We start from the raw sequence: 13,249 nt of genomic DNA, 5'->3' as shown, positions 1-13,249 counted from the left end.
ATTGGAGAGTATGTTGATTAATTTTCACAAATTTGTAAAATTTCTAGTTTTAGCTCTGTGGTTTATTTCTAACTTCATTCTACTCTGGTCAGAGAAGATGCTTTGTATGATAACTATAATTTTTAATATATTGAGAATTTATTTATGGCCTCAAATAGAATCTGTCATGAAAAATATCTCATGTGATGTGAGAAGAATGTGAATACTGATGTTTGATAGACTGTGCTATATATGTCTGTTAGACATAGTGGTTTATTTGTTGTTCAAGTCCTCTTTTTCCTTACTTATTATTTGTATAGTTATTCTAGCCATTATTATATAGTGTAGTATTATAATCTTTAATCTATTATTTTGGAGGTGTTGCTTTCTCCCTTCAATCTGTCAGGGTTTTTGTTTTTTTGTGGGTTTTTTTTTTTGGTATATTTTACTGGACTTTTATGAGCTTAATTGATATGTTTACTTAATGTTTTGCAACTTTTGCTAAGATACAATGGTTCTTCTTTGTCTTTTGTAACCTTTTTTGATTTATAGTCTATTCTGTCTTATATTAGTTTAGCCACCCTTGCTCTCTTTTGATTACTGTTTACATGGAACATCCTTTAATTTTCAATCTATTTGTGTCTTTGCATCTAAATTGAGTTCATTGTATATAGCATATATTTGAATAATGTGTGTTTATCCATTCCACCAATTGGAGAGTATAATTCATTTATATTTAAAGTAATTACTGATAAATAGGGCCTTACTTTTGTCATTTTGTTATTTTTCTACATGCCTTTTAATTTTTTATCTCTCTTTTCCAGAATTACTGTCTTCTTTTGTGTTTAGTTGTTTTTTTATAGGGAAAAATTTCAATTCCCTTCTCATTTCCCTTTGACTATATTCTATAGCTATTTCTTTTGTGGTTAACATGGGGATTACATTTAACATCTTAAAGTTGTAACACTCCAATGTGATTTATACCAGCTTAACTTAAATAATGTACAAAAACTCTGCTTCTTTACATCTCTGTCTACTGATTTCAACTGATGTCAGAAAATTGTATCTTTATATATGTATGCTCAAAACCATAATATAATAGTTCTTTTAAAAGAATTAATCTTTTAGATTATGCAGAAAATAGCATGTGGAGTTATAAACCAAAGTTAAAGTAATACTAGCCTTTATACTAATAATTTTTAGAAATATATTACACTTTTAAATGAAAATAAAAATAGTTATAAACCATTGTTGCACTAATACTAGATTTTATAGTTTTTCCTGAATTTGCTTTTATTAAATTCTTTATTTTTTCACACAGTTTCAAGTTACTGCCTAGTGTCTTTTTATCTGGCAGTACTCTTTTGATCATTTATTGGGCAAGTCTAATGGTAACAGACTCCCAGAGCTTTTGTTTATCTGAGAATAAACTCTTGAAGGACCGGTTTACTGAACATAGGATTCTTGATTGACAATTTTTTTTTGTCTTTTTGTCTTTTTTTTTTTGTTGTTGTTGTTGTTGTTGCTATTTCTTGGGCCGCTCCCGTGGCATATGGAGGTTCCCAGGCTAGGGGTTGAATCGGAGCTGTAGCCACCGGCCTACGCCAGAGCCACAGCAATGTGGGATCCGAGCCGCGTCTGCAAACTACACCACAGCTCACGGCAACGCCGGATCATTAACCCACTGAGCAAGGGCAGGGATTGAACCCGCAACCTCATGGTTCCTAGTGGGATTCGTTAACCACTGCGCCACCACGGGAACTCTGACAATTTTTTCTTTGAGCGGTTTAAGTATATTAGCCCACTGCCTTATGACTTCCAAAGTTTCTGAGGAGGAATCTACTGATAAATTTATTAAAAACTCTCTATGTATTAAGTCACTTCTCATGCTTTGAAGATTCACTCTTTGACTTTTAAAGTTTATTTAATAGTATATTTTGATGTGGATGTCGTTGAGTTCACCTTATTTGGACTTTGCTGAGCTTCTTGGATATTTATTTTCACGTCTTTTATCGTGTTTGGAAGTTTTCAGCCATTTTTTTTCCAGTATTCTCTCCACCTGTTTTCTCTCTCTCTTCTCCTTGTGGGACTCCAACAATGTATATGTTGGTCTACTTATGAGATCCTACATGCTTCTTACACTGTGTTCACTTTTCTTTAATCTTTTCGGTTTCTGTACCTCAGACTTGACAATTTCTCTTCTCCTATATTCAAGTTTTCTGATTCTTTGTTTTCCCTACTGAGATCTGTCTTTGAATCCTTCTAATAAAATTTTCATTTCAATTAATTTGCTTTGTAGCCTCCAAATTTCTATTTTATCTTTTTAGGTTTTCTGTCTCTTTACTGATAGTTCCATTTCCTGATGCATCATTTTCTTGAATTTCTCCACATCTTTTAGTTCTTTGACCATCTTTAAGACAACTCTTTCAAAGTCTTTGTCCAATAGATCTGCCATCAGGTCTTTTTCAGGGTCAGTTTCTGTTGCTTTATTTTTTTCCTCTTGAATGGGTGATAATTTTGTGTTTCTTTGTATGCTTTGTCATGTTTTGTTGAAATCTGGGCATTTACGTTTAGTAATATGGTAACCCTGGAAATCAGATTTTCCTTCTTCCCTACAGCTTGCTTCTTTTTGTTGTTGATTTCTTCTTTAATTGTTGTAGGCTGCTTCTATGTGAAGTATCTGCCTTAATTGTAAACTTATTTCATTTCTGAGCCTGTGTCTCTCTGTGCAAGCCTGGTCACTTTCTGATTTTTTTCATATATGTAGATGTTTTTGGATGTCTTAATCTTGACTCTCTGGCTTCCAAAAGAGGAAAGGAGAAGAATATAGAGAGGGTAAAAAGGGCACTTGCCCTTAAAGTCCCCTGGAAGTCACTTCAGCCAGAGGGAAAGAAGGGTGCATCACTGAGGGGAGGTGCAAAAACAATGGCTATCATCTTGTTTGTCTGCACTTCTTTGATCAGAAACAGCAGTGGAAAGTGAGAGCATAGATCCATGATATTTGGAGGACAAGGTCCTCTTTGTCCACCCTAGTTTCCATGAGCTGCATGCAAGCTGCTTTAGGAACACACATGCATAGGTGCCTGTGGTGGGGGCTGGGAATGGAGGATGGTTAGCTGCCACTGTGCTAAGAGCTAAAATTGACCAAAATTAACCACAATTTACATTCTAAGACTTACCCTGGAAATTTCAAGCCGTTAGTGGACTCCAGAGTTCCAAAATAGTTAAATTAGATCTGCTAGTGCAGTTGTTGTCTAGATAGAAGATGGATTAATGCTGCTTCCTATTCTAACATATTCCCAGAATCCTTTCCATGTACTGCACCTTTTAAAAGGACTTATAAACTGTAATATTGTTCTGACATATTAGTTTCTTCACAGTATTAATAAAATTCTGAATACTTAGTGACTTTATTTGGTGTTTTAATAGTCTTTATCTTTTTTGCCAACTTAAGTTAATGATTTATTGAGTAGTCAGTACATTTAAGGAAAAGTCTATAATCATGTCTAATTCTAGGTTAGGGACCTGGGGAATTTTGTGGATACAATTCAGTTGTTGAATGTTGATTAAGAAAAGCTTATTTGAAGTTATGCAGCGGGACAGGGAAAGGTAATGAACTTTAAAGACAAACATACATGGGTTCAGTACTAGCAATCAGTGTTTACTCTTAGGCTTTGAAGATTAGTCTCTCATCTCTAACACAAGCATATAAGTAAAATCTGTTTTGTATAGTAGTAGTTGAAATTAGGAAAAAGAAACAAATGGTACACAAAGTAAAGGAAGAAGAAAAGAACAGAAAAGAACTACAAGAATAACTAGAAAAAAAGTTGTAAAAGGACAATAGGTTCAAAGCTATCAATTACTTAAATATCTGTGCACTAATTGCTGCAATCAAAAGACATAGGGTGGCTGATTGGATTTTAAAAACAAGACCATCTATATACTGCTTATAAGGGACTCATTTCAGAACTAAAGATTCACACACACTGAAAGTTAGGCAGTGGAAAAAGGTATTTCATGCAAGTAGAAATGACATAAAAACAGGGATAGCAATACTCATATTACACATAATAGACTTTAGAACAAAAGGCAAAGAAGGACATTAGACAATGATAAAGGGATTGTTACCAGAAAATATTACACTTATTAACATTTGTGCACCTAATATAGGAGAACCTTAATATATAAAGCAAATATTAACAGACATAAAAGGGAGTTCCCATCATGGCTCAGCATTATTCATGAGGATGCTGCCTACAAGAGACCCACTTTAGGGTAATGGACACACATAGATTGAAAGTGAGGGGATAGAAAAAGTTCAAAAAAAAAATCAAAAAAAAAAAAAAGAAAGAAAAAGTTCAACAAGGAAATCAAAAGGGAAATTAAAAAATAAGACAAAAGACAGCGAAAAAACAACTATACAAAATCTGTATGGGATGCTGCAAAAGCAGTTCTTGGCGAGAAGTTCATAGCAATGCAGGCCTTAAAAAAACAAGAAAAACCTCAATCAACAACCTAACCTACCACCTTGGAGTTCCCATTGTGGTGCAACGGAAACAAATCTGACTAGGAACCATGAGGTTGAAGGTTCAATAGCTGGCCTCGCTCAGTAGGTTAAGGATCTGGCGTTGCCGTGAACTGTGGTGTGGGTCGCAGACTCGGCTGGGATCTGGTGTTGCTGTGGCTGTGGTGTAAGCCGGCAGCTACGGCTCCATAGACCCCAGCCTGGGAACCTCCATATGCTGTGAGCGCAGCCCTACAAAGCCAAAAACAAACAAACAAACAAAAAAAACCCAACCTAACCTACCACCTAAAAGATTTAGAAGAAGAGCAAACAAAACCCAAAGTTAGGAGAAGGAAATAAATGATAAAGATCAGAGAGGAAATCAATAAAATAGAGATAAAAACAATAGAAAAAATCAATAAAATCAAGAACTGGTTTTTCAAAAGGGTAAATTGACACACCTCCTGCCAGAGTCACTAAGAAGAAAAGAGAGGACCCAAATAAGAGATGAAAAAGGAGAAATCTCAAATGATACTGCAGAAATACAAAAAAACCCAAAAGCATAATCGAATACTATGAATAATATATGCCAACAAATTTGACAACCTAGATGAAAAGGACAACTTTATAGAAGCATACAGCCTGCCAAAACTGAACCAAGAAGAAATAGATAATTTGAATAGACCTATAACTAGAAATGAAATAAAATATGTGATAAATTCCATACAAACAAAAGTCCAGGACCAGATGCTTTCACAGATGAAAATACAAAGACCTTATAATGATTATTCTTAAATTCTTCCAAAAGATTGAAGAGGAGGCGAATTCTCCCGAAGACATTCTGTGAAGTCACTATCACCCTAATACTGAAATCAGAAAAAGATACTACTGAAAAAGGAAATTATAGGCCAATACCTTTGATGAATACAGATGCAAAAAATTATCAAGAAAATGTTAGCCAACTAAATCCAAAAACACATAAAAAAGATTATATACCATAACCAAGTGGAATCATCCTAAATTCACAAGGACTGTTCAACATATGCAAATCAATGAATGTTATACACCCCATAAACAAAAGACAAAACCACCAGATCATTTCAATAGATGTAGCAAAAGCATTTGACAAAATTCAAAAACATGCATGATAAAAATTTTATCAAAGTGGGTGTAGAAGTCACATATCTTAACATAATAAAAGCCACTTATGACAAACCCACAACCAACATAATACTAAAGGGAGAAAAGCTGTAAGCCTTCCCACTGAAATCTGGAACTAGAGAAGAATGCCCACCCTCACCACTTTTATTCACTATAGTCTTAGAAGTCCTAGCCACAGCAGTCAGACAAAGAAAGAGAAATAAAAAGTTTCCAAATTGGAAGAAGATGAAAATTGTTACTGTTTGCAGATGGCATGATACTATTTATAGAAAACTCTAAGGACTCCACACAAAAAATACTCAATCTCATGAGGGAATTCAGCAAAGTAGCAGGGTCCAAGATTACTATTTAGAAGTCAGTTGCATTTCTGTATACTAACAATGAAATATTAGAAAATGACTATAAGAAAACATACCTTAAAAAAAAAAATCTAACCTAGGGAAAAACCTGAACATTGAGGTGAAAGACTTAAACACTGAGAACTGTAGAACATTAGTCAAGGAAATTAAAGAGGTTTCAAAGAAATGGAAAAAAAGAAAAGAAAAAGAAATGGAAAGCTATCCCATGCTCCTGGATTGGAAGAATTAATATTGTTAAAATCGCCACAGTCCCCAAAGTAATCTACAGATTTAATATGATCCCTATCAAACTACCCATGGTCTTTTTCAAAAAACTAAAAATAGAACTACCATATGATCCAGGAATCCCACTCCTGGGCATATATCTGGGCAAAACTGTAATTCAAAAAGATACATGTACCCTTATGTTCACTGCAGCCCTGTTCACAATAGCCAAGACATGGAAAAAAACCTAAATGTCCATTGACAGATGAATGAATTAAGATGTGGTACATATATAAAACAATACTACTCAGCCATTAAAAAGAATGAAACAATGCCATTCATGGATGCAACTAGAAATTCTCATACTAGGTAGAGCCAGAAAGAGAAAAACAAATACTATATGATTTTATTTATATGTGGAATTTAAAATATGGCACAAATGAATCTGTCTACAAAACAAACAATCATAGATGTAGAGAACAGACTTGTGGTTGTCAAAGGAGAGAGAGGAGGGAGTAGGATGGATGGGGAGTTTGGGGGTTGTAGATGCAAACTATTACATTAAGGATGGATAAACAGTAAGTTCCTAAGGTATAGCACGGTGAATTATATACAGTCTCCTAGGATATATATGTATAACTGAGTCACTCTGCTATAAAGTGGAATTGGCATAATGTTGTAAGTCAACATTTTTAATTAAAAAAATCAAGAAACATAGGCAGTCAAAACTGAGTTAAGAAACAGACAATTTGAACAGACTGATTACTAGAACAGAAGTTGCATTTGAAAAAAAAAAAAAAACTTCTAGCAAACAAAAGTCCAGGATCAGACAGCTTCACAGGGAAATCTACTAAACATGTATAGAGGAACTAATTCTAATCAGATTATTCACAAAAATTGAAGTGGGGGGAACACAACCAAACTTAAAGTGGGTATTGAAGGAACATACGTCAATATAGTAAAGTCCATATAAGACAGACTTATAGCCAATATCATACTCATTGGTGAAAAACTGAAAGCATTTTGTCTAAGATTAGGAACAAGATAAGGATACTCCCTCTTGCCACTCTTATTCAACATGTTATTGGAAGTCCTAACCACAACAATCAGACAAGAAAAAAGAATAAAAGGAATCCAGGTGAAAGGAAGGGAAGAAGTAAAACTGTCACTATTTGTAGATAACATGATACTCTATAGAGAACCCTAAAGTTGTCACCCAAAAACTGTTAGAATAAAAAATAAATTCATCTAGACTGCAGGATACAAGATAAATGTACAGGAATCTGTTGCATTTTTATATACTAATAATGAAATAGAGAAAGGGGGAATTCTCTTGTGCAGCAGGTTAAGGATCTGGCATTGTCACTGCAGTGGCTTGGTTTGCTGCTGTGGCAGAGGTTTTATCCCTGGCCCGGGAATTTCTACATACTGTGGGTAAAGTAAAAAAAAGAAAGAAAAACCAATCATTTAGAATTGTACCCAAAAACACGTAGAAATAAATTTAACCAAAGAAGAGAAAGACCTATACTTTGAAAACCATAAAACATTGGTGAAGGAAACTGAAGGTGATTCAAAGAAATAAAAAAGTACGGGAGTTCCCGTCGTGGCGCAGTGGTTAACGAATCCGACTAGGAACCATGAGGTTGAGGGTTCAATCCCTGCCCTTGCTCAGTGGGTTAGCGATCCGGCGTTGCCGTGAGCTGTGGTGTAGGTTGCAGACGCAGCTCGGATCCCGCGTTGCTGTGGCTCTGGCGTAGGCCGGTGGCTACAGCTCCGATTCAACCCCTAGCCTGGGAACCTCCATATGCCGCGGGAGCGGCCCAAGAAATAGCAACAACAACAACAACAAAAAAAAGACAAAAGACAAAAAAAAAGAAATAAAAAAGTATACAATGTTATTGAGTGGAAGAATTAATATTGTTAAAATAGCCGTACTACACAAAGCAGTCTACAGATTTAATGCAATCCTTATCAAAATACCCATGACATTTCAGAACTAGAATAAATATTCCTAAAATTAATATGGAACCGCAAAACACCCTGGATTACCAAAGCAGTCCTGAGAAGAAAAAAGCTGGAGGCATAATGCTTCCAGATAATACTATACTGTAATCAAAACAGTGTGGTATTAGCACAGAAACAGACATATGGGTCAGTGGAACAGAATAGAGAACCCAGAAGTAAACCCACACACCTACAGTCAATTAATCTATGACAGAGGAGTCAATAATACATAACAAAGAAAAGACAGTCGCTTCAACAAGTGCTGGGAAAACTGGATGGCTACATGTAAAACAGATTAGAACATTACCTCACACCATATATGAAAATAAGCTCAAAGTGGTTTAAAGACCTAAATGTAAAACCTGAAACCATAATACTTCTAGAAAAGAGGGCAGTTCTTTTAGACCTAAATTGTAGCAATTTCTTTCTTACAGCAAAAGAAATTAAAGCAAAAAAACCAAAAAAATAAATACTCAAATGAGACCTACTTAAAATCTTTCACACAGTAAAGGAAACCATTACAAAATGAAAAGACAGCGTACAGAATAAGAAAAATATTTGCAAATAGTATGAATAATAATGGGTAATATCCAAAATATGCAAACAGCTCATACAGTTCAATATCATATAAACAATCCAATTTTTTACATAGAAGACCTGAATAAGACATTTTTCCAAATAAGACATACAGATGGCTAACAGGCACATGAAAAAATGCTCAACATCACTAATCATTAGAGAAATGCAAATCAAAACTGTGAGATACCACCTCACATCTGTCAGAAGGACTATCGTCAAAAAGTCTAGAAGTCACATAGCTAGAGGTTAAGGATTTGGCATTGTCACTGCTGTGGCTTGGGATCCCCTGGCCTGAATTTCCACATGCCATGAGTGCAGCAAAAAAAAAAAAAAAGGCCTACAAATCACAAAGGTTTGTGAGGTTGTGGAGAAAAGGGAACCCGGAACCCTCATACATTGTTGGTGGAAACATAACTTGATACAGCCACTATGGAAAACTATATGGAGTTTCCTTAAAAAACTAAAAATAGAATTACTATACGATCCAGCAGTTTACCTCAGAAAATGAAACCTCAATTCATTTCAGAAATGAGAACATTAATTCAAAAAGATAAATACACCCCAATGTTCATAGCAGTGGTATTTACAGTTGCCAAGAAACAGAAGCAACCTAAGTGTTCATCAGCAGATGAATGGATCAAGATATGATGTATATATACAGTGGAAAATTAGTGAGCTGTAAGAAGGAATGAAATTCTGCCATTTGTAGCAGGACATAAGTTTTATGCTTAGTGAAATAAATCAAAGACAAATACTCTACATTATCACTTACAGGTAGAATCTAAAAAAATAAGACGAAAGTATATAACACAGCAAACAGAGAATCTAGTTGTGCCAGTGGAGAGTGGGAAGGAGGCAGGGACAAGATGGGGTAAGGGATTAAGAGATGGAGACTACTATGTATAAAATAGATAAGCAGCATGGGTATATTGTACAGCATAGGGAAATTTAGCCATTGTTCTGTAATAACATTTGATGGAGTATAATTTTTAAAAATGAAATTAATATACTATAAATTATACTTCAATAAAAAACAAATTGGAACATATTAGGCAATCAATATAGGTGTCTTAATTTTTATTAATTATTGTGATAGCAAATATAACTTTTATTATTTCCTTTCTTTCTAATTGATTTTTAGTGGCAGTTTCATAATGGTGAATATAACTTAAAATATACTCCTTTTGGAGTTCCCATCGTGGCTCAGTGGCTAATGAATCTGACTAGGAACCATGAGGTTTCGGGTTCAATCCCTGGCCTTGCTCAGTGGGTTAAGGATTTGGTGTTGCCGTGAGCTGTGGTGTAGGTCACAGACTCGGCTCGGATCCTCCGTTGCTTTGGCTCTGGTGTAGGCCAGCAGTTACAGCTTCGATTAGACCCCTAGCCTGGGAACCTCCATATGCTGCGGGTGTGGTCCTAGAAAAGGCAAAAAGACCAAAAAAAAAAAATATATATATATATATACGTGTGTGTATGTATATGTATGTATGTATATACACATACATACATATACATATGTACATACTCCTTTGCTTATTTTCTTTTAGGATTTCACATGGCTTGGAAACAGGAATCAGAATCTGCAAAAAGAGAAGGAGCTGCCAGAGTCATTCAGAAGGCCTGGAAAAGTTTCATTGTAAGTTTATTTCATTTTTTATAACTTTCTTGATATATGTTATATATCATATGGTTCCCCTCTTTAAATAATTCAGTAGTTTTTAGTATATTAAAGAATTGTATACCACCCTTTGTCTTATATGTAGAAATTTTTCCAGTTTTCAAAAAATTGACATTGGAGTACCCTTATGACACACAGGGTTATGGCGTTATCACTGCAATGGCTCAGGTCACTGCTGCTTGGTCTGGGAACTTCCATGTGCCATGGGCATACCCAAAAAAAGAGAGTTAGCGTTAATTAATTATCTTAGCTTCTCAAATATTTATTGAGTTCCTCATCTGGGCCAGGCACTTTGTTAATGGCTACTGTCAATGAAAGTGTTACTAATTGACTCATTTGGCTTTCACCTCTAAAAACTTTATTTATTGACTCTGGAATCAGATTTTTGAGTATGTGTTAGATACATTCACTCATTACATATTTTCATTTATTTATTTACTCTTGAGGACTAAACATATCTGAATTAACTAGTAGTTCCCCATCATGCTCTAGTAGAACCATCTCCTTATCCAATAAGGAATATTCCAAGTTGATGTACTGGGTTAGGTGAGAGCCAAGAGCTGAAATGACCCCACTCTTTTCTCTAGGATAAAATCAACACTTTGTGCCTGATAATTTTCTGTAAAGTGTTGTGGCTCTGTCATGCAAAATGCCTTTATGTCACTTAAGTCTTGCAAAAATAGCTTCCATTATCTACTTCTGTTGCCTCTATCAAAGCCATAAAACCTATGCTGGGTGTAATTATTGATTTCCAAAATTGTTGTTGATTTCTATAGCATACTTGTCATCTAGGCTTAAGCTTTTCTGTCATTTGTAACTTCAAATCCAACTAGCTACATACCTTTGAATACCTGTTATGGTTCTGATACTGTGCTATGCACTTTATGGTATATCCTTGCATTTAAGGAACTTCAGTAGAAAAGCCATGTATATAAACAAAAGTGTGTGTGTTTTTTAACAGGATGGTAGATTGAGCACACATTATTACTTTCTGTCTGTCTAGAACATAACCAAAGTGACAATATGTAGAAAATTAACCCATTACAGAGAGAAGGAAGTTCATGAGCAAATAAGAAATGTTATCGTATTTCTGAAAACCAAAAATAAATGGTAGTATCCTGTTGGACATATCTATGTAGAATTGCCTAGATATACTTCAGAGGGGCTCTAGTGAGACAGCTGGTTTGTCATTGGAACTCTAGAAGGATATCAGTTGGAATTTAGCAATTTAAAGAGGCTGGAGGGGAAATGTCTATAAATAATGGAGTTAATTGAAGGTTTGTACATGAAACAACTGTGCCAGTTGTTTCAACTGTCACTTCAAGACTCAAAGCTTCTGGTAACTGGATATTTACCATTAGTCAAAAGTCTGCTGGTAGATGGATATTTACTGTTGGTCATAAAAAACAAACCCTGAAGGCTTATCTCTTTAAAAAAAAAGTGATACGAACTGTCTGGGAAAGCTAGTTCTAGTATGGATTTGGCACTCCACAGTAAAGCCCTGTTAATTTTAGTATTTGAGAGATGCCTTTTTAAATTACTGGCCTAACCATACCCCTTCTAAGAAAGCCTGTTGTTTAACTTATTCCACCCATTTCACAAAGCTCCAAGGCAATCTTCCCATTCATGAGTGTGAAGAGCGGGAAAGCAGGAGACATACTGAAAAGCACAGGATACCTAAACCAGCTCCCTGGAAAAACTGACACAGACCTTCAGTCTTCACTACTAATGAAGAACCAAGAATCACTTGACATTTAAGAAAAACCAATGGTAGAAACAGAAAGAAAAGAAAAAAAAAATAGCAGAATCTGAAGGATATGAAAATTTTGTAATCAGTTTAGCTTAGGATCAGTATGTTGAATGGCTTTAGGAGGGTTGTGTATGGAGATAAAATGGTACCCCATTCAGTAGAAGGTATGAATGAAAAACTGAATTTGAAAAGAAGTTAGAAACTCTGAAAAAGGACTAATCGTGAAAGTCATGGTTCAAATATAAGGCAAATTAAAATAGTTCCAATCCCTGTGTAAAGAGAATACATTTGATCTTGATTCTAGATATGTTCTCCTTCAAGTGGCATAGAGGATGACTTCTAAATAAGGATATATAATTTTAGCATATTATGTGGTGCTATAATTAAAGTAAATGTGTAATTTTTCTATAATTTTTTATCAAAATAATATATGTACTTCTTTAAAATAACTATAATGAATGTAGAAAACACTAAAAAGTAAGTCTTCACCCTTGTCTCTCTTTTCTATCTTCATACTCTATGAGCAACCACTTTTAACTGTTTTTTTGTTTTAGATCTTCGAGTCACTTGTTCCAAGCTTCTAAATAATATGCTTATATAATTACTTATACTTTTCAGCTTTAGAAGGGATCAACTTATCTTTCACTTACCAATTTTAGAAGGGATCTGTTGATTTTCTTGAACATCATTAAGCATTTATCTTATTTATCCTCCAAAACCCTGCTTATCTCCCCTCTCATTATCATAAGTCATTATTTTTAGTCCCTCTTTTTCTTACCTTGTTGCTGTAAAGACCTTTGTTTCTTGGAGTTCCTACTGTGGCTCAGCAGGTTAAGAACCCGACTAGTATTCATGAGGATGTGGGTTTGATCCCGGGCCTTGCTCAGTGGGTTAAGCATTTGGCATGGTATAGGTCACAGATGCATCTTGGATCCCTTGTTGTTGTGGCTGTGGTGTAGGCCAGCAGCTGCAGCTCCCATTTGACGCCTAGCCCAGGAACTTCCATATGCTGCATGTGTGGCCCTTAAAAA

At 35.1% G+C, this 13,249-nt stretch overlaps 1 protein-coding gene across 3 annotated transcripts in view; it reads left to right on the top strand.

The window, feature by feature from the left end:
* C11H11orf65 (chromosome 11 C11orf65 homolog) overlaps window positions 1–13,249 on the top strand; it is an 80,619-nt gene that overhangs the window by 16,721 nt on the left and 50,649 nt on the right. For all 3 annotated transcript variants that reach the window (XM_047753328.1, XM_047753330.1, XM_047753329.1), the window contains one exon: window positions 10,338–10,426. In XM_047753328.1, the coding sequence (XP_047609284.1) occupies window positions 10,338–10,426 (89 nt within the window). The remainder of the gene's footprint in view (window positions 1–10,337; window positions 10,427–13,249) is intronic.

Source organism: Phacochoerus africanus, chromosome 11 (genome assembly GCF_016906955.1).
Source record: "Phacochoerus africanus isolate WHEZ1 chromosome 11, ROS_Pafr_v1, whole genome shotgun sequence".
NCBI classification, from domain to species: Eukaryota; Metazoa; Chordata; class Mammalia; order Artiodactyla; family Suidae; genus Phacochoerus; species Phacochoerus africanus.
This window is presented reverse-complemented; position numbering and strand designations above follow the sequence as displayed.